General features: G+C 41.9%; 1 protein-coding gene across 2 annotated transcripts in view; it reads right to left on the bottom strand.

Moving 5' to 3' along the window:
- ADTRP (androgen-dependent TFPI-regulating protein) overlaps positions 1–25,465 on the bottom strand; it is an 85,188-nt gene that overhangs the window by 13,817 nt on the left and 45,906 nt on the right. For both annotated transcript variants that reach the window (XM_015567809.1, XM_006769727.2), the window contains one exon: positions 6,569–6,684. In XM_015567809.1, the coding sequence (XP_015423295.1) occupies positions 6,569–6,684 (116 nt within the window). The remainder of the gene's footprint in view (positions 1–6,568; positions 6,685–25,465) is intronic.

Below are 25,465 nucleotides of genomic sequence, written 5' to 3'. Positions count from 1 at the left end.
TGATCTCACTAATAAGTGGAATCCAATGAACAAAATAAACCAACAAATAAAATGGAACCAGAAGCATAGATACATGAAACAGACTGGCCGTTACTCAGGAGAGAGGGTGTGGTTAACTGGATAAAGAAGGTGAAGGGCTTAGCTGAAGGATACATATGCCTTCCCCATGGACACAGACAATTTGGTGAAGGCCAAGGAAGGGGTCGGCGAGGAAGGATGGAGGTGGGCAAATGGAGGTGGGACTCCTGCAATAATGTCAACACCCAAAAAAGTTAAAGGTAGATAGATAGATGATAGATAGATAGATAGATAATAGATAGAATGAAAAGGAATTCTGATGCTGAACTATCAGTTAACTTGGATGTTGAAAGTGCTGGCAATAATGAGAGTTGGGATGGCAAGCTCTTTATGGTATCTAAAGCTGTTACCAACCCCTCCCTGGAACATTCCCTTCTGGCTATGAGGTTCTTGTATATTCCTGATTTTCTACCATCTGATTATTCTTTGCTACTTTGCTGATCCCTTACACCTCCTGTCCCTTAGATGAGGGCATTTCCCTAGCATTCTCTTCCCATGTTTCTTCCCTTTCCTTCTCCTTCTCTCCCTCTCTTCCCTCCTCCTCCTCCTCCCTTCCCCACTCCTCTCACTACTCCAGCAATATCATCTCACCAGGAGGGTTAAACTCTTTGGATCTCTGCAGCCAGGTTTCCAGATGGAAGTTCCTCTGAGTAGGTGGTTCTCAGCCTTGACTGATGATTAAGTTGCCTTGGGGGCTTTAAGATTCTGATGCTCAGAACATATCCTCAACCAATTTAATCAGAATCTTTTGAAATGAGACATAGATATGGGATTTTTAAACTGAGTTTTTTTCTTATACCCAAAACTATTTCTTTCCTAACTTCTCTACATCTATTAATGGAATCACTATCTTTCCAGACTGCTGGCTGAAAATTCTGAGAATTATCCTTGATATTTTCCTTTTTATTTGCCTGCTACGTCCAATCAATCCATAGAACCTTCTTTTACTTCAACAATGAATCTCAGGTATGTCCCTCATTCCTGGTTGCACAGCTGTATCCCTCTTCAGGTTGTTCTTATTTCTAATTTCTATAACAGGCATTTTGGGTGAGTAGGAACTGAGGCTTGGACAGAAAGGGTAAGAAACATAGATAGCCATTTCCTCTTCTAGCCCTTCACTCCCACCCCTCTTCAATATTCATGCTGGCTAGCCTGGACCCCAAACATTGATAACAAGGGAAGCTGTGTGGCATTTTTATATTTATTTTCATATATTAATTTACAAGAGAGCTAAGGAGCCCTTTGGAAAAATGGGGCTGGGATTCTGATCCCCATGAAAATCTGAGGTTATAAAACTATGCAGTATCTACTAGTAGATGGCCCTAGGAGGTCATATTTCAGGAAAGGGTAACTGGCTCGGGGAGAGAATTCACATAATGCACTAGTGCAGTGGTTCTCAACCTTCTGGCCCTTTAAATACAGTTCCTCATGTTGTAAATATATGATATACAGGATCGTCTTAGGCGACCCCTGTGAAAGGGTCGTTCGACTGCCAAAGGGGTCGTGACCCACAGGTTGAGAACTGCTTTACTAGTGGGAGTAGAAGAGTATGGTCAATGCTAGATATGGCCAGGTGGCTGACCCTAGAAATCAGCTTAGCCCAGCCCTCTGGCATTTTTTAAGATATTCTGGGGATATGATGTCTGTACGTAGAAGTGTGTATGTGTAAATGGGTGCAGTAATTTAGAGGACTATTAAACCTGCCAGGTACCAGGTGCCCTGCCAGGTGTGGTCATCACCTCAGTAAGCACAGTATAGAAGAAAGGAATCATCTATCTCATCTCATACAAACTGTTATTGAGAAGTGATTTTGCAAATATCTTCCCCAAGGCTGACTTATGGCTACATACCTGTGCAACAGTTGCACTGGGCATGCAATACCTTGCACACTAGCAGAAAAACTAGGGCATAAGCAGATTTCTGGTCTACAAAAATCAAGGTGGTGATATCCTCCAGGCCAGCGGGGGCTGTGGCAGTGGCCAGCAGCACGGTTCTATTTCTACCATCATAAGGGCAATGGTAGTGTGGCATTGTTAGCAATGGGGTTGGAGTACTAACCCTAAAGCGGAGCCAGGTGATGTTGGGCCCAGAACACTAGGTGTTGTGGCTCTACGGCCTGTGTAGGAGAGCAGTTTTCAGGACTATGCACCACACAGGCATGTGTGAGCACTCAATGGATTATTAGAACTCCGTAGAGGTAGGTGCTCTGAACACTTGGACCTGGTATGACATTGGGACTATGAAAAAACCATGGACAAAGAATAAAACAATGTGATTAAGCTCTATGGAAAGAATGTTCAAGATAACTTTTATTTGTATATTGTTTTATTCTATTTTGCTTCCCATGTCTCATCATTCCAACCCATTTTAATCACTCTTGTCAAGATACCTTTTGAAAGCATAATTCTCTGGCCATGTCACTAATACCTCTCACTCTCACCTCCATGCCATAGAAATAAGCAACAGTGACAATCAAATCTCACATTGTCTAAACTATGTCTCTACTTTTAGCCTGCCATCCACAAGCCTCCTTAAGAGGGCAGTTCCACTGTGATTTCCTTTCAGTTTCTTCCAGTAAGAGCAAATTGCTGACCATTGTCCTGTGCCCTGTTCTCCTTCGGCCTTGGGACTATGCTGTGTTGTCTACTTTCTCCCATTTTTTGAAGCTCTAATTCAGCCAGTCCTTCAGGACCCACACCCAATGCACACCTTTTCCACACTGGCCAGCAAGACATAACCACTTCTTCCTCCATGTTTCTGTGGCTCCTTGTATTTGTTCTGACATTTTATCACTTCCCATTGTGTGTCTTATAATTTGAGTGCACAGCTAATCTCCCCTTATTAACTACAAAACCCCTACAGTCTGGGTTAGCCTTATATAACTTTGCTTTTCCCAGCAAGACCAGCCTTGTGTTAGGGGAAATATTTGTTCAAAAAGAGAATGAATAAGAGCCAGCAGTAGGAACATTTGTATTTTCCTGTTCCTCGCCATGGCCTCAGAGAGAGCTAGGTGAGGTATTCTGAGGTGAGAGAGAAGGGAGGAGTGAGTGAGCTACCACATTTATAGGTGACTAATGCTTTCCAAAGGAAATGAAAGATTTGCAGTTATTACTACTTTGCAAAGCTTTATTTTCACACTTAGGGGCCAGCCTCCAATTTTGCAATCTGAAAAATAACAAAAAGCAAGTTCCACATGTAAGGCATTCCCCACGGTCTCGGCAATTATTTTTAGGTCATTGTGATGTGATTTCTGCGGTGAAATACTTCCCTGGCTCAGAATTATTGCCATTTTTCTGACTCGTGTTTGTTTCTCACGCTCTGTCTGGCCCGGGCCCATGTTCCTGACCTCATTTCTGCTATACCGTTTCCCTATTTGACCATCCAAACAGGCACGCCTAACAGCTGACCCACAGCCACTTCCCCAAAACATCTCCATGGATATCCACAGTTTGTGGAGCTTGTTGATGACCACCTGCGGCCATGAAGGTTCATGGGCCTCTGAGCATTGCGTAAGGGAGGAGACAGCAGAGAGCAAAGAATCTGAGCTCCCTTGACCAAGGAATGGACAGAAATAGAGAAGCTTCAGTCAGTGGTGCAGCATAACATGGCCACCATACAGATGCATTTGATTTAGTCTAGGAATAAAGGGGCCTGACGGACCAAATGATGATTTACTGCTTCATTAATAAGGAGGTCCAAACCCAAATCACTGGGTGCACCCAGTCACATTTCTGCTGGTGCTTCCTCCCACTTGCTCCATTGCATCACTTTCCCATCACAAGCACAGCGCCGGACACTACATCATGAACGCTTTTAGACAGCAGGAACCATGTTAAGCTTTTTTGCATACCCACCCCTGCAGCACTTAGAAGAATATGTTTTGCACATGCAGTGAGGTGAATAAATACCTGGCCATGTGCATAGAATGGAAAGAGAACTGGACCTGCATTGAAGTCCCAGCTTTGATTATCCCTGGCCCTATGCGCTTGGGCATGTCATTGAACCCGCTGAGGCTTCAGATCTCCAACGCTAGGTGGTCTCTAACTCTCCTTATCCCACCCACCTTCTCTACTTATATTTGAAATTGATTGATATTGTCATCAACAGGCTACTACCAAGTCTCACAAACGCCACCAACTGGTCTCCTCGTGCTTTTCTCCTTAATTTTCACACTCCAGCCAAAATCAACTTTTTAATCATCTTTCTTACCTAAGCCACATCATTTTATTCCTCTGCTTAAAACATTTTCCACAGAAAATCCCTCTAGTTTAAAAGTCCAAACCCATTGATGTGAATTCATGATTTAGCTTTACCCTGTCCTGCAATTCAGCCACACCCTCAGCTCCTCCAGCCCTTCACAGATGCTGATCCTTCTGCCTAAAGGTCTTTTCTATGCCTCTTTTAACTTATTCCTACTCATTCTTTGGGCCTCAGCTTACACATTCTTTTCTTAAGAAGATAGTCCTCAGCATCCCACAATGCCCTGTGCTTACCCCTATTACAGTCTCATCATCCTGTCTTCCCACTGTGTGTGTACTTTCTTCTCTCCCAGAAAGCCCTGAGAGGAAGCATGGTATTTTGTACATTCCTGTGTCCTTGTTAACTCAGCAGAGTGAATAACTGAATGGACCTATGACGTACTCACCACTGACCCCCTCCCCCGCCAACTTGTTGTACCTCTTCTCCCCAACTGCCCAGTTCCCTGCATTGTCAGAACACATGCCCAGGCACCAACAAGCCAAGCCATCTTGACCGCTGTTTCTCATCTTTTACGACCACTGCAATTTCCCCCCAAATGCTAGTGGCCATGGTGCTCTTGCATGTTCTTGGTTTCTGGGGTCAGATTTGAGGATCAATGATCAGCTTCCAAGTTCTTAGGTAGAAAAAGTTAATAGATCAAAAGTACTATCTTATATATGAACTCCAGAAGTTGTACTTGGCAAGAAAGAGTAAATAAGATTGAAGTCCACCAAACCAAACCAAAGAAAACAGAGTATAGAAATGCATGTATATAATCAACCAGCTACTGCTCTTCTTCTTCCCAAAACATACAACAGACATATCATTATGGATACATACTCTTACCCCATCCTGGGTTCCAAGTATTCTGTCTTTAGGGGTTTATTCCTTTGAGTTAAGGCAGATTTGGCAAATACATGGCATATATCTTGTTACTCTCCATTCTCATGCTATTGGCCAATAACAATAAGTGCTAACACAATTTTCTTTTGATAGGGCCTGAGAATCCTTCCCAGCACAGGGCTCCCAACATCAATTACTAGTAGGTCCCAACTTAAGCATTATTCTCTAAAATGACCTTTGTTAAAATGCAAAGGCCCCAGGCTGGAGAACAGTGTCGATCACTGGAATCTTGGGTTAGATTGACTGAGCAAGTACTTTCTTTAAGACAGGGGAAGCAAGGACGACTTTGGGCACTCAGGGAAAGATGGTGCGTGGGTGGGAGGAGCAGGCTTCAGAAAAGGGAAAGAAAGGCAAGGAAGGAACCGTTATCTGAGTAGTTCTGGCATGAAGGTTACTTGCTCTAAGACAAAGGTTCATGAAGCCCATGGAGCAGGCACTAGGGGCCCAAGCCCCTGTGGAACATGTTCTCTTTCTGGCTTCTGTTTCTGACAGGGCACTGTATTCCATTAAACTTTCCCCAACATAGGGATTGGGGGATTGCCCAGCTTGTCAGATATGAATAGTTTATGTGAGTCTAGACTAGAGACGGAACATCATGATTAGCTTCTGATATACAGGCAGTATGCTTGGCATGCCCCTTTCAGTAAAAGCATGGAGTGGATGAGAAGACTCTAAAATGGAAAGGGGTTTCCACTCACTGGGTGGAAGACCAAGCACTTCCCCTTGATTACAGATCACTGGGCAGTATTTCTGAGAATTAGTGTTGCCAGGTGGTTGAATGATAAAATCTAGGCCAGCTGCTTAAATGAGCTTGCATGACTCCATGAGGCTGTTCTGCAAGCCCCTGGGCAATTGCCCAAATGCCCTCTAGGAGCTCTAGTGCCAGATGTTGATGCAAATAACAGGAATGATGCAGGCAACAGGAATGGAACACACCTAGCATGCTCAACTGTCACGTGCCTTTTAAGAAAGAATATATTTAGATGCCTTGGGTCATTCAGCTATTCAAACATTTAATTGCAAGTGGAACCAAAGATCAATGTTTTCTTGGGGAAAGTAACATGTGTAGTAGCTTTGCAATGACTAATTCTTCCTGAGAAGGAGAGAGGAACTCGTGACTTGCTGCATGTGTGTATGTGTGTGTGTGGTGCCAGCTGTGTATTCTTTTGCTGTGATGTGTCCATGAGTATCAAAAACCATCAAAATTCTTTTTACTTGAAGACTTAAAGATGGCTAACTCCCCCATTAACTCAATATAAAGGCAGTCTTACAGAACAGTATGCTTCTGGAATATTCCTCAGAGGTTTGAATGACAAGCTGAAGATGGTTTTCACTCTGCAATTCTTACCTGCTAATGTAAGCAAGACTTGCAGCAGCCAATAAGGTGAGTCCATTCTTCTTCAATGGATAGCAGTGTGGCCTGAGGATGACTTCAACCAGGGAAAAGGGGAGTATGAACGTGTGCTGCAGGAGGAAATATGGCAGTCATGGCAGTGCCTCAGCTTCCTAGTGTTTCAAATTCTCTCCCCACCCCCCACCCCACCCCCCTGTCTACTTTTTCCACAACTACCAGGGAAACTTTCCAAAACTGAGATCGTATTCCTCAGATTCCCAAGGACCTCCAGTGGCTCTCTCTTGCTTATCATACGCATCCAAACTCCTTTGTCTGGCTACCAAGGTTCTTTTTAATGTGCCATTGCCCAATACTTGTCCTGTTTATTGCCTGCTGCTTCCCTCTCCTAATACACACACATGCATGCATGCACACACACACACGTGTGCACACACACACACTCACTCCTCCACTGAAACAAGGCTGTTTCCTTCATTATTCTTTGTACCCAGCATGCTTGCTCCCACCTTCACACTGCCCGTTCATTCCTCAACTGTGCGAAACTTGTCTTCTCTCCCTGTACTTTATTCACATTCATCTATGTTCTCACAGCCAGTGCAATTTTCCATGATGCTGGCTCTGAATTTTCCTTTTGCTAATTGCTCTCACCCAATCTAACTGCATTTATATCCTGTGCCATGCAGTCTAGCACTTGTGATGTGTATTTGTAAGATCTTGGGGGCCAGAGAACACGTCTTAGCCCATCTCTGCATTCCCCATTGCACTTGGAGCCATGTAACCTTCCTATTGATGGGGCAGGTGTTGTGGGGAGGGGGTGTGAGACTCCCTCCAAAACCCGCTATACCCTCCCCATTCCTTCCCTGCTTAACCCTCTCCTTCATAACCATCTGTCTTCTCTCACATCTTTCAAACCCTTAACATGTTTTTAAAATAATGCAATCAAGGGAATAAGCCTTTAGTAATAGTGGTGTTTTCAGGTGGAAAGACTACAGAGGTCTGTTCCCATCTTGGTTGTGGGAACTGATCTCAGAACTAAATTTGCTCTTCTGCCATACTCTGTGCTTATTGGGAATATCTAATAGTGTTAGCATTTTGCAGTTTTTACATTTCTGTCATTCCTCTTTCATCCCTCTTACATCCATAGCCTTTTCCTGCAAACTCCATCCCAATCCCATTCCTGAGTCCCGAGGCAGCGATGTCAGCACCTTTGTTACAGTAGTCCCTGGGGCTTAGGAAGGCCACAGAGCCCGCATGACCATGCTCCATGCCCAGCTATGCTCTGGAAGCCCTTTGCTGTCCATCCCATTATGCTTGTGCTCAGAGGCAGCCCCAGGAGGCAGTAGCTTCCTCTTGCCTTATCTGACCTAACTAAGGTACAGTCAGATCAAGACCTTTAGATGACACAATTTGAGCTGGCGATAGCAACAAAGTCTAACCTATTCCAGTGCTCTCTCCTCTATGAGAAAAGCCATTATATAGACTTAGACAGTGTTAAAAAATAATAATAAATTTTAAAAAGACATTTAGATGACAGGAAACAAGACAAGTGTTGGGATGAGAAGGAACAAGTCTTAAGCATAGGGTGTTACTGGGCGGAGAGGGCCTCCTGGGGGCCCCCAGTCAAGGCTGCTGTTGGGTGGCACAGAGCAGTTAGGCCTCTTTAAGGACCTGAGAGCCAACATTTTAGTAGCAATGCCTAGAGAAACAGCCTTTGGTACAAGCCATAGCTTTTATATAATCTGTCCAAAGCTGGTCCTGAACCTCCTGACTGGTTGGATATGCAAATGGAAAGACTGCCAGGTGCATTGTCACACCTTGCCTCCTGTTTCAGTCTGATTTTAGGCTATAGCTTCTGTGTCTCTCCCTCCGGTAAAGGAACATGATATTTAAAGGCATGACTTTTGAATCTGGCCCCAGACTGGTTTCTGAACTTCCGCTTGCTCGGCTGTGAAATGGGGTAATAACTAATGCACACGTGTTAGGGGTGCTGCTCTGAGGACTGAGATACGTGCATGGAAAGGACTGGCCCCTTGGCCCAGGAGACTTGTAGTGAACATTAGCTGTGATTACCCTTACTGTGATTTCGTTCTTCTCTCACTGCTGACCCAATGTGGAGAGGGAGAGGCAAAGTTCTGGGATGCCCACAGCACCCGGTGCCCGGATGCACCCTGACCCATAGGAGGAGGCTGTGGTAGCAGAGCTATCCCCACAGTCACTCCATGACTCCCTCCTCAGCCCCCAGCTGATGCCTGTGCTCCAAGCCTCAGAGCCCTGGCAATGCTGTGACAGACATGATGTTTTTTTTTTTTCCCCCCCAGAGGCCATCTCAGGAGGTGAGAGATAAGGCTGTCCTTCCAGCAAAGCCCCTGCCTCTCCACCTGCCTTCATTCTGCCACAGCCAGGAAAGATCCAACTCCTGCTAGCAACCATTAACAGTCCCATTATACCAGCCTTTGCTCTGACAGATTTTATTAGCACTGTCCACTGGCAGCAGCTTCTGCTCTCTACATTAATGATTATTTGGAACAGAATTCCTGTGAAACAATGCACTGTGTTTGCATTAGGAGAAAATGAGTTCACAGTGATTAATGCTTTCACAACAGATAACTCAGGGATGCATGACTGGTCACCTCTTCAAGGGACCTGCCCTTTGCAAGTGACATTCAATTGAATTTCCAAGTGAATTCTCCCTGATGACTCTGGGAAGCTTACTTCAGTGATGTCATTAGTGATGGGCCATATACTGTGGCTTAATACCTACTAAAAGGTCCTTAAAAGAACCACAGTTTTTGGCTGGGCTGGAGGTAGAAATGAGGGAGTAGAAATGAGGGGAAGAGGGAGACCACATTCTGTGAGCTTTCTAAATATTTAGCTACTGTGAAGAGCCAAGCATGACGCACTAAACCTTGTGGTATTTCAAATGTACTGGTATGTCACCTCATGTTGATATAAATTACATAACCTTTGTCAGGCAGCATATTTTTTTTAAAGAGGAAGAAACAATTCAGTAAGAGAAAAATCAAATATGCTTTCTACTTCCAAAAGAATCTAATAATTAGGCTGGGATTGACACAAATTAGAATGCTGCCAAAAATTGCTGAAAACAGTGACTCATTCTGTATTTCAATTAACAGTTTCTCAGTTTCCCTTATAAACAGTGAAGCTGACAAAAATTAATTATCTCAGAGGGGGTAAAATATTTCTTTCCAAAGTAAACAAAACACCATGGGCTGAAACAATAGTGTGTGTAAACAGAGAGGATGGAGGAAGCTATCTTTCCTTGTCAAGTAAGACATCATTTTGGTAGATTTTTCTTTAAATATCTCATTTTAAAAGCATCGGTTCAAAGGACAGTGTTGTTCTTTTCCCATCCTTTTTTACTAAAGTATGTCTTTTCTCCCATCCTTGGTGTAATGCCTGCTTCCATTTGGATATATTAGAGACAGAACTATAAGCATGAAATATTGATTTAAGCATTAGTATAATAATTGCCATTTAGAGTCCCTGGTTGCAAAATAGCTTTGTAGATAAGTACTAAAATTTACCAGCCCATAGAAAATTCTTACAAGGTTACAGGAGTGGCAACATGGAAAATAATGAGCACTTACTTTGACTCAATTCATACCAGTAGGTAAGTAGCTGCTATAAACAGCTTCCCGGTATATGAAGCTAAACTTACAATAGGATGCATTTGCCTAGTTTTGTGCAAGAGGCCAGGCTTAATCACTGAGATAACCCATGGAGCCGACAGCTCATCATTGTCATGCAGGCTCCAGTATTGAATCAATAGGCTAGGATGGTCACACTCTTATCTCTAAGATTCTTGGGGGAACAAAAGCACTTAATTTTCTCCAGTGGGAGAAATTCAGGGAGCCTCTACACTTTAAAAATCAGGTAACATTTAAAATATGATCTCTGTCTCTTTCCTCTATTTCATTTCTTTACTGAACTAGCTGTTGGGTTGAGTTGACTAAGATAAACAAAACAGTTTGTACCTTCTTGGACTGGTCATTGAGAGACTTTCTGATTCATTGCTGTTTCTAATGAACTTACATGTTGCTCACTTCATATTTGCATCTGTCTTCTTCCTTCCCCTGTTCAGGCAACACTTGGATCTGAGAATTAATTTCTCCCATTGCCTCTTCCCAAATTAATGTCCTTTCCCCAAGTCTCCAGGATAATGTCTTAGGTTTATGGTGCTCATGGGTAGAAAGTTTTAAATCAAGTTTTATTGCACCAACAAGATCTGACTTCTGGGTATATTAAGGAGGGTATTTTTGCTTAGTGTATATTAAATATGTCACTTTTTAATTTATTTTAAAAATGAAAGCCTTCACAATCTCCTCAGGGCCAAACACATGGTCAAAACATCAATTAAAACTTAAACGTAAATACAACAGACATGAAAACAAAGGCAAAACAAACCTTAATAGAATGCTATTTTACCAGGCTTGTCATTATACTGTGGATCATGTTCCTTAAGCCTGAAAACTACATGCAGTAATAGTTGTTTTGTAAATCCTTGTAACACAATCTCTGCTTTTCATAATACTGTCCTTTTGCCAGCTAAAACTTTTACCTCACTCCTTAGCACCTTATCTTACTGTAGTTTCTGCCTCCAACCATCTACTAGTATATTATCCATAGTTCCTATGTTATTAAAGGTGCAATTTTGCTTTCAATCTGAAATATGGCAACTCTGAATGTAAATATAAGCTAAAATGCTTATATCTCTAGGGGGGATCTCTCTCTCTCTCTCTCTCTCTCTCTCTCTCTCTCTCTCTTTCATCTACACTACCTGCAGGGGGTCTTTTTTTTTAACTTAAATGCTAGAGTTTAGAAGATAATTGGATTTGTAAAAATTCCCTTTTCCACTTTCTAGGAACTCAAGTGCATAGGCTGGGCACCATTATAATTAAAGAGTCAATGTTCAAATGCCTGGGAGGAGATATTGGGAAGATAAACCAACTACAGAAAAGCCACAGGCTTCTCTTTGATCTCCATAGTCTATGTACATAGCTGACACAGCCCAGCATGCTAAATATTCAAAAACAGAAGTTAAAAACCAATAGTTTCATTTACTGCAGAGGAGTAGTAATGATTGCAGTTTACTCTGAAATGCACCAAAACAAGATAAGTTGATGGAAGGATGCATATATATGTGCTAGAGCAAATACTGTGAACTAGTAATAGTAGAACCTAAGTGGTGAGTAATATAGGTGTTCCCTGTAAAATTCTTTAAACTCTGCTTCATGTTTGACATTTTTTATAATAAAATATTGGAAGAAATGCAAATAGTCTTTACTGACCTGGAAAGAGAAATAAGTGCTCCATTGGGCCAAGAAGAAAAGCATGCAATTATTTATGAACTTGTGTGTGGATTGAACAGGTGGTTAAATGATAACTTTGTGAATTTTCTAAGAAGGGTTTCTAAGTGATGTTATACTTCCTATATTGCTGTCCTTGGGGTTAATATGTAGTTTGGCCAACATCTCAAAGCAGCATTCTTCTACTATGAAGCTAGTTGGCTTTGATGGCACCCAGCCTGGTGAAGAAGTGTCTATTTAGATTCTATTCAGGTAAGTATAAGACAAAAGAAAGATCTGGGATCTTAGGACCAACCCTACAATCATGAGTATATCTGCTTCTTCCTGCTCTCCTCCTCTCTCCTCCTCCCTCTGCAAAGCATCAAAACCCCTCTCTCGCTCTAGCAGGTTTGGCTCACTGGATAGAGCATCGGCCTGAGGACTGAAGGGTCCTGGGTTTGATTCCGCTTATGGGCACATGCCTGGGTTGTGAGCCAGATCCCCAGTAGGGGGTGTGCAGGAGTCCGATCAATCATTCTCGCTCATCATTGTTGTTTCTATCTATCCCTCTCCCTTTCTCTTTGAAATCAATAAAAATATATATATTTTTAAAAATAACTCTCTCTCTAACTTAATTCCTTGGCAATAATAACAGCCTTAGACACTTTTATAATCACTAACTCATTCCTTTACTTCTTATAACCAAATGTGGTTCACTTTTTCCTTCAAATTCTTCTCATAACTGTCTATTCTTTAACCTTCCCCAGATCCACTTCCCTAGTTTTTCCCTATTTTGGTACAGACTCAACATTGCAATTTGACCAACCTCTTAAAGCAAGTTTCATGTTGCTACTCCCTGCTCCAAAACTTCCTGTGGCTCCCTGTTGCCTCTGTCCCCTGCCTATACTCCTTCTCTAAGCCCATCTCTCTCTCAGCTTCCACAGTATCTTTACAGACTCCCTCTTTCAACTCAAACCAGTTTTCTCTTTAATCTTTGTGTTTTATCCTATTTCCTTTCCTAGAATTCCTTTTTTTCACCCATCAATTCTGTAATTCTTCTCTCCCATCTATCCCAGCTTTGACACACCTTATAATCAAAAGCACATACACTAACATGAGAAGATATTTAAGAATATCAAGACATAGGAGAGCACTGAAACACAAATACACCAACCAGAGACCTACCGGTCCACTATTATTGAGATTCAAATTTAACAATACCTTTCCCGACAGCCAAAGTAAAAGAGAGAGATGGAATGTACACAGTTCCTTTTTTGTAAGGGAAACTAATTTTTTCTACCCCTAATTAAGCCTCAGATAGATTTCTACCATTGTATTTCATTTAGGGACATTAAGTCATTGTAGGCAGTGCTCTCAACTGTGTCCCCATAGCAAGCACAGAGGTCTTGGTTCCACAAACTGTAAAATCTCAAGACAAAATAATTAAACACAATCTATTGAATGGGAGATAATATTGTATACTTATGTAGCCTTGTAATGATCGGAGCAATAGATGGACTTGAGAAATACTATTTCCTTCACAAGCATTTTTAGTGTTTGTCCCATTTGTGAGTCAGACAACAGCCATTATTTTATTCTGTGTTTAGAGCTGGGAGTGAGGTATTACACACTGTTGATGATGCTGTTGGATGCTTGGAGGAAGCCAGAGAGTCTGTGGTAATGATCACAACCTTTTACTGCAGATAAAGACTCTCATCAAAGAAACCATCCTGCCCCTTGGAGCTGAGTGCCCAGCCCTTTCGGCTACCTCTGAGGCCCATGTTGCATCCACATTATACCCACATCATATCCTGTCTTCCTTCGTATGAGATGCTCACTCTCCTGTTCTTCCCACAGCTCCTTTGGTCTACATTAGACTCTTCAGTGCTTAATTATATTCAGTTTTATTTTTCACCGTATGAAGTTCATGTAATTTTTCTTCTATTCCAAATTAAATTATAAACAATTTGAGGTCAATGTTCTCCTTTACTTTTTCAGGACATCCTCCCAACTCAGATTTATAAATACTCTTTGACTGATTTTCTTCATTTGAACCTTTATATTGCAAAGTAGAATTAAGCCTTTAATATGGTTTACAGAGCCCCTAGTGAACTAGTAAACTGTCTTGTCTTACTTTCATGCCCACACCCCACCTACAGCCTTCACCCTGCCCTTACCTCCTGATTAATCTGCACTCCATCCATAGTACCCTCTCTCACCACTGATACATAGACACTTATCCCTCCCCTCACTACCTTCTTCTCACCTTACAGGGATAAGCACATGTCACTGACTCTGGGACAGAATCTGAAACATCCAGCAGGTGCCCTTCCCCGGCATGGCCAGACCTCCCTGTGCTCATCCCCCTCACAGCATTACATAACTGCATTCACCTAATACTGGACAAACTTTAAATGGAAACAATTCAAAGAAGCTTAGGGCTATCACCATTTCATCTCCAGTGCCTAGCATTGTGCTTAACCTACTCTGGCCACTTAATATCTGTAGCACTAGTGAATGAATCAATGAAACAATAGAATGGGCACAAGAGGAAGAACAGAGAGCTCTTCTGCATAGCTGGGGAAGATAACCCAGTATCCTGGTATGAGGAGACAACAGCTGCAGTCCAGATTCAAATGGCATGGGCAGCCATGCATCAGCTGTGTCCATAGTAGCAGGGTCACAGTCAGTTCCACTTCAGGCTGGTCATATTTACCCTTTGCATGGCTATAGATTTCTTCTCCTAACATTCTGAAAAAGGGGTGTTGTGGGTCACAGAAAAACTTGCAAGAAAATGTGACTCCTGGGAACACCCCTTGGGTGCTTATGTCATGGCAACTAAATTGCAGACTCAATAAAGGGGTTTCACCATCCAGGAGCCAACAACTCTGCAGAAGCTGGAAGATATGTAGCCAGTAAAGGCTGTTCTTTGTTCATCTGACCCTTCCTTCTGAACTTGGCCAGGTGGAAAACCCCCAGGTTTTACTCGATATCTTCTTATATCCCTCCCCTGTATTAATCTGTCATTCACCCTTCCTCTGTGCTTCTGTGCCTGGCTGCACATAGCACACAGGGAGACATAGACAGATGGGCAGCTCTTTAGAAAACTGCTCCAAGTTGGAGGACGAAGACTGTTCTTTTCAAGAAAGAGAAAGTTTGGGAAACTTGGGAATCTGTTCTTGCTTTAGAGCTACCATCTTTCAGGTCACCATCCCTTCCTCTCAGATATCTTACTACAATGTGAATAAAGGACTCAGAATGTGTAGACAGCTGGTTTCCCCGGGAGATAACAGTATTTTAGGAAAGCATCCTGTAAGCATAAGCTCTGGGGAAAAGTTCCAAACTCCCCACATGACAATCCCATGATGGACCAGTTTCCACCCTTTCTCCTTCCTGCCTCCAGCTTTCCCTTGCTGACCCACCAGGGAGTTCCTAAGGGACTCACCCACTGCTGTGCTGAAATGACAGGTACTCACTGGTGAGTTTCCCAAATGCAAATAATTAGTTGATTCAGAGTTAGTCTATATGTCAGGCTATATGAGGGACACATGAGCTCACCATGTGGGTCTTAACACTAGAGGAGGAAATGGCTGAGAGAGGGACCTAGATGTAAAGGAAAAAATGCCCCCCCCCAATATCCATCACATATCTCATGAGAAGTGGTTATGTTTCAGCACTCCAAGCAATTAAAAGGTATGTAAGATATGTTCTCAAAAAATATTGAATTTGAACTTAGATGTAGCCTTACAGAAGTAGGACTAGTTAGTTTTAAAGCATTATAATGGAAGCTCTGGAAGTGATAGACAACAACAGGTGGCACTGGGTTAAGCTCTTGGGAGTCCACAATGAAAGAGAACAAGGTCTTGTTTAATGCAAAGACCAACTTCTCTTTCACTCACTAGGTAAAATCTCTCTGACCGAAAAGACTTTCTCTTCAACAGCTTTTGTGTCATCTCAAGCTGTGTCTTATTATCTCATAGAGTGTCACTAAGTTGTGTTTTGTTCTCTCAAAATAAAAGTTAATTGTAATTCCACTTTATTAAAAAAAGATCACTATATATTACAGATTAATTTTCCAATTATGAACCCCTTTTTCTTTCCTTGCTGGAATAAATAAAACCAAAGGCTTCCTGTAGGCTATAACACTGAAGATGCCAAGTGGGATAGAGGTATGAGTTTGGTATTCAGGAGATAAATTTATCTGAAGATAGAGATTTGGGAGCCAACAGAGTATAGATATGACTTTTTTTTTCATGGCAGTAGATGAGAGGACCCTAAGAGATTGTATGAGTTAAGAATAAAGGATCTCAGAGTAAACACTATGGAACAGCAATAGTTACTCCAGTTTCTCAACCTCCACACTACTGATGTTGTAGAATAGATAATTCTTTGCTGTGGGAGCTACCTGTGCATTGTAGGATGTTTAGAGCATCCCTGGCTTCTACTTATTAGGTGCCAGAAACATCCACTCACCCTCAGTTGTGACAATCAGAACTGTCTCCAGATTATTTCCAAGTGTCTCCTGGAGAGCAAAATCAATCCCAGTTGAGAATCTCTCTTTTAACTGATGGGCAAAAGAATATGTTGCAAATATAATTGACAAGGAGTAGTCATAAAATCTGGCGGTAAGGAAAGAGAATATTTTGAGAAAAATGTAATCAAATATCAAGGAAAGGTATCCTATATAATAAAAGCCTAATATGCAAATTGTCTAACCGGGAGTTTGACAGCTTGCTATAATGTGTGCTGACCACCAGGGGGTGGCGCAGAACATGATGGCCATTGAGGATGCGGCACAGGCAGCAGACAGCAGTGGAGGCGCTGCCAGCCCCCATGGGCTCCAGTGAGAGTGGGACCTCAGAGAGATGGTGGAGCAGGTGAGTGGGTGGCACCAGGCCACAGCCAGTGTGAGCCAGGGCCTGATTGCCCCACCGATTGCCCTGCAGATCGTGACCAGTGGTGACGGGGGAGGGGGGATGGGGCGGGGAGGGGCTGCCCCTGGGCTCCCAGGCATTAAGGGAGCCAGGCTGGAGGCCCTGGACCTGATTGATTACCCTGCAGGCAGGATAGTGGAGCAGGTGAGGGGGCAACACCAGGCCAAGGCAGGGTGCCAGGCAGGGCTGCGGGGCTGCAAGGCTGGGGGTGTGAGCTGGGGCCAAATTCTCACAGGCCACCTTGAGGGACATAAGTACCAACCACCCAGCTGTTTTAGGGGTAAGCACACAGGAGTTTGCTTTTTGTGTCCCACATTGCTCGTTCTTCCTTCTAGGCCCCAGAATCTAGGGTGACACTCATATTCTTCATCCAGTCCTCTGCATCTTTGGATTTCAAAGCCCTGTTCCTAATATTCTTGGACTTGGACCATGGAGCCCCTTGAAGCTAAGAGGTTAACATGGACATGTCTCCATGGCTATCATTGCCACCTGTTCCATAAAACCTAAGGGTGGGCGGAAATCTGGACCAGTTTGTAAGTGTGAAAGTGAGGAACTGACATGCAGGACAAGTCGATGACAAGTTGGCTTGCTCAGAGCCCTCTACACTTTAGGGAATGCAAACCTGTGGCATTAGACAACCTTCCCATTGCCAAGAAATCTGGCTCTCTTCCTTATCGTGGTCTTCCTAAGAAAAACAAAACAAAATTTCTTGAAAGGTCAAAAAATTCCTTCCCACTACAATATAGTAAATGTGGCTTTTATGAGTTCCTAGATATGTTTTCAGAGAGACACCGAAAACACACATGCTTTATTCCCAACCAATTTGTGCTAGGCGGGCTCTCCAGAAGACCTCTTTGAAATGATGCACTTTTTAGTTTCCAAACTCAGTGGTGGGGGAAGGGAGGGAGGAGAGAAGCACAAAGGTTTTGTTTGTTTTCAGCTTTCAAATCTGAGTTTTCACTGGTAAAATCTGTTCCTATTAAGGAAAATGAAATCCCCCCTGCCTTTATGAGTTTTTTATTCTGCCCTCATAATAAGAAGACTCTTGATTACTATTTTACTGTTAAAATGTTAGTTTCTACGGCAGCCACCAAAGAATACTGATGGAGTTCCACATTCCTGGACTAATGAACCCCATACAAGCCTCTTTGTCCATCAGTAGGAATCCTGGGTTGGATATTATCAAGTATCTCTCTCAGGGCCAATGCTAGCCCAGCAATGAAGAGAATGGGGGTAACTGGCCTTTCACACATTTCACAGAGATAGAAAGAGACTGTTTTTAACAGACTCCCCTTTTTCTGTTGACCACCTTTCTTTCATCTGGTTGCCTCTGAGGTGATGTCTTCATTCCTTCTTCATTGCAGTCTTTGCCACCCTTCTTTCTTGATTCAGTGGCTTTTTAGAACTCTCTTTGGTTACATGAGTACCCACTTACCTAATTAAGATCTAAGAATGGTAGTAAGAGAGGCAAGTGTGAGCCTGGAAATGGTTCTGCCAAAGAGCATCCATCCTTGAGCCACAGTACAAGTCAAAACAAACATCACCTCTTCCTTAACAAAATACCTGCCACTACTATTGCTAACAGAGGGGAGAGGGTCTTGCCTTCCCAGTTGTTAGTGGGGGTAGATTTCTTATGATATCCTGAGAAAAAGAATTTTCTGAGACTCTCGCACTGGAGGAGTTTCCAAGTTCTATTTCTCTTTGTCCCCCCCTCCCCACCAAAAGAAGTGTAGCTAGGGCTTTAGTAGAGCTAAAATCAGAGCCAGTATCACCCCAACTTTACTGGGCATGCATCTATCTTCCCTTTGTTGGATTCATTCCCCGATAGTTTCAGGGAATAGGCCAGTGATTCCCTGGGTAGTGAAAAGTTGCAGCTTCCTGGTGAAGCTGCCCAAATGACATGCCTATGTCTGTTCTTCTATCTTTGCTCCTTTCTTACTATTAATAACTAGCTAGTTATAATGATATCACTATGACTCTGCCTCATTTTCAACATAAATCAGTCATTAATATGTCATGTTTTTGATGTAACAACTAAAAGCCCCATAGATATTTCAAGATACCAACACTCTCCCTGAAATTTCCTCACTTACAACTTTCTATGCAAAAGAGCACTTCAAAATATCAAAGCATATACTGTCTGCCACAGATTCTAGAGATAGGGCTGATAAAGGCTATCTCTTTACCTTCAATGTTCCCTGGCTCCAGCACACCCGACTCTACCCCTAATGAGGAACTCTGGGGTGAGTCAAGGGTGCAGAGAAACTTTCAGAGTTAAGAGATAAAGACTTCATTCATTCTTGTACACAGTAGTCTTCAGTAAGTGCCAGTCTGTGTTAGGTACTGGGGATTAAATGGCAAACAATTATGGTCTCTGCCCGTGTAGGCCTATTGTTTAATCAGCAAGATTTTATATAAAAAAGTAAAAAAAATGACTTAGATACCAATCATGGCATGTGCTATGAAAGACACAAACAGGAATCTATGTTTCAAAAGAAAAGTGGAGAGACATTAAGTAAGGTAGTCAGGGAAGGCCAGTCTAAAGAGGTCATTTTTAAGCTGGTGATTTTTTAAAAGTACAGAATATTATGGAGGAGGACTATTTTCCTATTTACAATTGACCCTCAAACAACATGGGTTTAGGGACACAACACCTTCCCCCATACTCCACTGTCAAAAGTTCATATATAATTTTGATGCCCCGATAACTTATTTGCCCCTATTGTCCATGAGGGCTTGGTTCCAGAACCCCTATAGATAGCAAAATTTGTGGATGCTCAAGTGCCCCATATAAAAAAGTGTAGGTCAGTGCATACAGTCAGCCCTCTGCAGCCATGGATTGGAACAGTATAGGTAGTTTTTGAAAAAAATTTGTGTATAGGTGGCCTGGTGCAGTTCAAACCCATGTTGTTCCAGGGACAACTGTATATTTTTGCTGTATGGTGAAGGCTGAGAATGGAAGTAGGAAGATCAGTGTGGAGGTGTTGTGTTGTAGAAGCAAAGGTGGACACCAGGGTATTAGCGGTGGAACTAGAAAGTGAAAAAATTTGCTCCATATTTCTTAGGTGAAAGGAACAAGATTAGCTAATACATTGAATATAATGGTGGTGGATGGAGGGAGGTGACAAGGCCAATGCTGGTTTCCGTCTTGAGCAATTGGGAGGATGGTGGCTCCATTTCCTGAGGAGGAGCATGCCAGGACAGGGTTGGCAGTGAGTATCATATGTCCACGTCTGAAAAACCTGACTCAGAGATGGGCCAATAACAGCAATATCAGGTAGACAGTTAATGATGTGCTATCAATAGAGCCAAAAAAGCAGAGTTTCAAGGACAGAGAGATCTACTGTGATGAATGCCGTTGAGAGTTAAGTAACATGGGTGCAAAATAGGAGCCATGGATTGGCAATGTGGAACAGGTGACGATTAGAATACGAGGAATGCACAGAGTAAGTGTGGATCATACACATGGGTCCGGGGCAATGTCTCAGGCTCTGTTCCATTCAGAGACACATGCATTCTTTTTCTTGTGGATTGAATGGCAATATCTGCCCTGAAGGAAACTAACTAGCCAACCCCACAACTACCTCCCATCTCAGCCCCCAAATCCTGGTGACAGTCAGGGCAGAGCTCAGAAAAAATAAAGTTATAACTTGAGGTTCACCTCTCTTTCAGGTGATAGAAAGAAGGGATGCTCTTTTTTATGTCTTTCCTTTCATCTTCTCATAGAGTAGGCAGTTCAGAAGACGATGCCAGAGAAGAGGTGCCAAAAAAGCAACCTAGCAGCAAGCTGCCTTCCTGATCTAAGTGAAAGAGACAAGATGGCTCAATCTAACTTAGAATTCAAGGGAGCAGGAAATTGGGGTGGGGCTTAGGGATTAGTACCTATGTTAGCAAAGTCTCCATGTTGGGTCATTAGGCTTCTTGGGGGAGAGCTGAGAGTTTGGTTAAATCTCTCAGTGGGGGAAATCCCAGTTAACAATTAGGACTTTCACTTCACACCTCCCCTGGCCAGTAGGCCCAGGCTGTTCTGTAGGTTTGTGTGCCGAATACCCATGTTGACATTAACCAGAAAGTAAATCAAGCAATCCTGGGGACATTAAAACCCAACCCTGAAACTTTAATTATATATAAACATATAAACACTATGCATGAGAATATAAAGAAATACCAACATCTGCTTAATTGCTACATTGCTTATCATGGAAGGCAGGCAATTTGATCACCTCAAGAGATCCCTTTATGATTAAGAGTCTTTTCTTAATTGCCAGAAAACTCTAAGAATGTCCTCAGCGGGGACAGCTGTCAGCATTAGAAAAGAGAACATATCACCCAATTCATCTATAATCGCAATTTAGTATTATTCAATAGTAGCCTGTGGGATAAACCTTAGGAAACAGGGCTCTTGTGTGAACAAAGGGATGAACAAAATGGATTACTTAATCATTAGTTCTCTTTGTTTATGCCTACTCCTTTTCAATTAGTACTTTAGAAACTTCACATTTTCCTCTCTCATGTTTTCTGACCTTACCATATTACTACCTGCCCCACATGTCTGACTACATCAAGCATGTCAAACTCGTGGCCTGCGGGCCACATGTGGCTCACAATTAATATTTTTGTGACCCAGCCAATATAACTGTATGTAAGAAATGTTTTAATAAAAATTTTGTAACTTAATTTTTATAATATCCTGGCACACATAATTATTAATAACAAACTACAACATTCGTAATTACTATAATCGTCTTGCATTCATTGATTCATAAAGTATACAGTATAGGGTTATGTATGGAATAGCATATCAGGTAAACTGGATTATCATGTCGAGATAGCGAGCACCATTAACTGTTACTGCCTGAGCAGCCACATTTTCGAAGAATGGGCCGATGATGCCTCTAGCTAGCCCAAAATCCGCACCAAACAGTGACATGTTGTGTATGCATTTGTTTCTCAATAATCACTCATGGATATTCTGAACCCCAAATGCAACAATTTTGTCAATTAACCAAGCCATCAAGATGAGCCTCATCGAAATTCAGCCACATTTATGCAAAACGGTCATGGAAAGTTTCAACAAAAGAGTGCATATGTGCTAGCAAAGCCATGGAGGCCATTTACCCGATATGCTATTCCATACATAACCCTATACTGTATGCTTTATGAATCAATGACTGCAAGACGATTATAGTAATTACGAATGTTGAAGTTTGTTATTAATAATTATGTGTTCCAGGATATTATCAAAATTAAGTTACAAAATTTTTATTAAAACATTTCTTACATACAGTTATATTGGCTGGGGCACAAAAATATTAATTGTGAGCCACATGTGGCCCGCAGGCCACGAGTTTGACATGCTTGGACTACATGAGTCACTGGAATAGCCCAATTAAGGATTATCGTATAACTTAAGAGCTTTGTGCCTTCGAGAATAGTTTGAATATTTCTAGGGGCAGGAAACTTAATCCTGCACAAAAGGCCTTCCTGTATTCATGGATTTGCATCCACCCCACACCAGGGCCTGTTCCCATGCTTTCCTCTAAACCTTAGAACAGCCTCTGACCGTGGACTCAAATTCTCGTCAGTTTTTCCTTTTCTACTAATGCAGAAGTCATACACTCCAGCTCTATGTGGTTATTTTAGACATTTTAATATGCTTATTTAACTTGGTAGTGGCTAATATGTCATTGTCTGTTGCCTCTCCCCACCAGCAATCCAATGAGGCTTTAGAATGCCTCTCCCAATTTACATTCTATTTTCATCCAGTATTTTAATTCATTCTTTTTCTAATCACCATACATTGAACAAATTGCTTGCTACTGCTTTTGATATCTTGGCTCTCCCTTCTGAGATCTTTTTGAAGTACACCCTCCAGCATTCCCCTTTACCAAGGGTTGGTGGGTAATCAAGTCTGTTTTCCTGTGTCAGAAAATGTCTTTATATATTTTCAGTGAGTAAATAGGTTGCAGTTTTTTTGTTCAATACTTGGAAGCTATTATTCTATCATCTCCTGGCTTCTTTGTTGCTATTGAAATATCAACTATTAGTCTAACAGTAATTACTTTTTGGGAAACCATCTTACTACTGGTTGCTTCTTGGATCTTTTTTTTTTTGTATAAATGTATGTGGTGTCATACAAGTGGCTAGATGTCTGCCTTTTGTTCTGTGTGACATTTTTCGGGAACTTCTTAAATTTGAGGATTAATTTTTCATAAATTCCAGGAAATAATCAGTGATTTTTCTCTTTAAATATCGCCTCTACCTCATTATCTTTGTTGGATACTGTTCTGTTTTCTTTTAGTTTTGGGGAATTTCCATTACTTTCTTGTAAGTAAGTCAAACATTTGAAACATTGTAGATGCCTTGTAATGTTTGTTTATTTCAGGCTATTGTTCCACTCTGCAGCCTGAAACCGAAGTCACTCAGAATTTTGATTCTTTTGTTAGGGTTTATATGTGCTCTCTGGGAGCTGCCAACATTGGGATCTCAGCAACTTGTAGTATAAAGTGTGTGGCTCCTAGGTGTTTGTCCAGCAGCCGCTGCTAACCCTGTGTCTGAAATCTTACCACACAGCTATCCATTTCCCTAGAGACAAATGGATTCTTCCAGTCCTTTAACAGTTCATGGGAATGCCTTTCACTGGGTAACTCTAACCTGGAACCACATGCAGAAAGGGCTCCTAGGAGCTGTGTGTGGTTCCAGGCTTATCCCTTGCTACACAGAGCAGAATGGAGTAGGGGTAATAGTGATTTCAAGTTGACAACAATTTGGCATAGGTCCTTAAGTATTACTGATACAACTTCATGTTGTACATATTTTATTTTCTCCTAATAACATGGCTGAAAATGAAGAACTAACACACCCATTTTGTTTTTATTTATTTCAGAGAGGAAGGGAGAGGAAGAAAGAGCTGGAAATATCAATGATGAAAGAGAATCATTGCTCGGCTGCCTCCTGCATGCCCCCTTCTCGGGGTTGAGCCCGCAACCCGAGCATGTGCTCTGACCTCTGAATCAAACTGGTTCATAGGTTGATGCTCAACCGCTAAGCCCACCTGCCAGGCTAACACACTCATTTTAAGGGACCCAATATCCAGAAAGGACTATTAACTTTTCCAAAACCACATAGGAGATAATGGCAGAAATGGGGCCAGAATCAAGGTTTTCCTAGTACTGAAATAAACTATTTTCATGAAATAAAATATTAACTTGAAGAAAATATCCAAGATTATAATTTCTGCAATTTAGACAAAGAACTAAGACATTTTGCTTCCATTCACCCCAATCTGACTTTTAGAAATCAAGCTCTAACACCTTTCTTCCTGGTAATCTATCCCTTTCAACTTTTTAGTCCCAAGAGAAACTTAGCAGATGTGAAAGGACATTTGCAAAGGCAGAATATGATTCCAAGATGGTTCATTTCCTGGTGACCTGTATCTGGGGATGTCTTGGACTATCTGCACCATGCTCTAAGAGTCACTACCTCAAAAAAAGCCATCACAATTGTCATTTCCATTGGACATGCCCTCAATATTCCAACTGTCAAATATTATTTAACAAGTACTTCTCAAGCACCTTTTTATTTTTTTGCCAGGCTTACAATTCCTGTGATCATCATGGTATTTCCATGTTATTAACTCTGAGATTATTAGGCTAGCAAAGTATTTTAAAATATGTCAGTAAAAGTATGCATATTAATTAAAATGTTCCTACATAGAAACCTTAAACTAAACTCCCTGAGCTGATTAGAGACAAAAGACTTTTATTAAATATGATTTGATTGGTTAAGTATTTTAATATCTCTGCCAATCATTGCTACAAAAGAACATGTATTGTCAAGCCTGAAATGGGTGAAAGGGGAAATATTATTATATTATTGTCTGTTACGGCCGTATGTTCTTAAGATACCAGCAAAAACAGCATTTTTAAGCAATGGCCAGGACATCTTGCCCCTGGTGGAGACCTGTTATCTACCATCAGGTTTTCATTCTGTTTTAAACATTCATAATTAAATGACTGATTCTTTGAGTGGATGGATGGAGTGTAAAGCAACCTGCCTATAGATTTTTGTGTTAATGGAGATGCTCTTTAGTGGCATATGGAGCACTTTTAGTTATTAGTCCACTGTGGATATATACTTGGCACTCAGTGTAGAAGCACTGAGCATAAAAATAGGATCTCCACTTTTATTCACACTCCTTCCTCACTTTGCTTTAGCTTTGCTGTAGTGTAACATTTTAGAGAAAATGGATGAATCTAGCAAATATGTGAAGGAGACAGAAACAGGATGAAGCTGGTAAGTAAGGCTGGTGATAGATTGGAAGAGTTGGTGAAATTTAGGATGAAGGTGGCGAAGCAAGTACCTCTGTGTAAATGAACATGCCCATTGGATTGGGAGAGAGGAATAAAGGCAGGGCTCAGGATTAAAAAATACTAGACATAAAGCATCCGAAAGGTAGGAATCCACGTGCATAGTTTTTGGGCAAGTGGAATCACCATCAAGATGACCAGATAAGGCCCTGCAGAAATATTCTACTAGCTGGTAACACAAGGACCTGGAGGTGAGAGGGAGAAAGAGGATTTGGACAAACTCAAATTCCCATTTAACCTACAAGACTGCTCTGTAGGCAGAGAAGATGAAGAGACCAGGGA

This window comes from Myotis davidii, unplaced genomic scaffold (assembly GCF_000327345.1).
Source record: "Myotis davidii unplaced genomic scaffold, ASM32734v1 scaffold62, whole genome shotgun sequence".
NCBI classification, from domain to species: domain Eukaryota; kingdom Metazoa; phylum Chordata; class Mammalia; order Chiroptera; family Vespertilionidae; genus Myotis; species Myotis davidii.
Note: the sequence above shows the minus strand (reverse complement) of the source record. Positions and strands in the feature narration are given on the sequence as shown.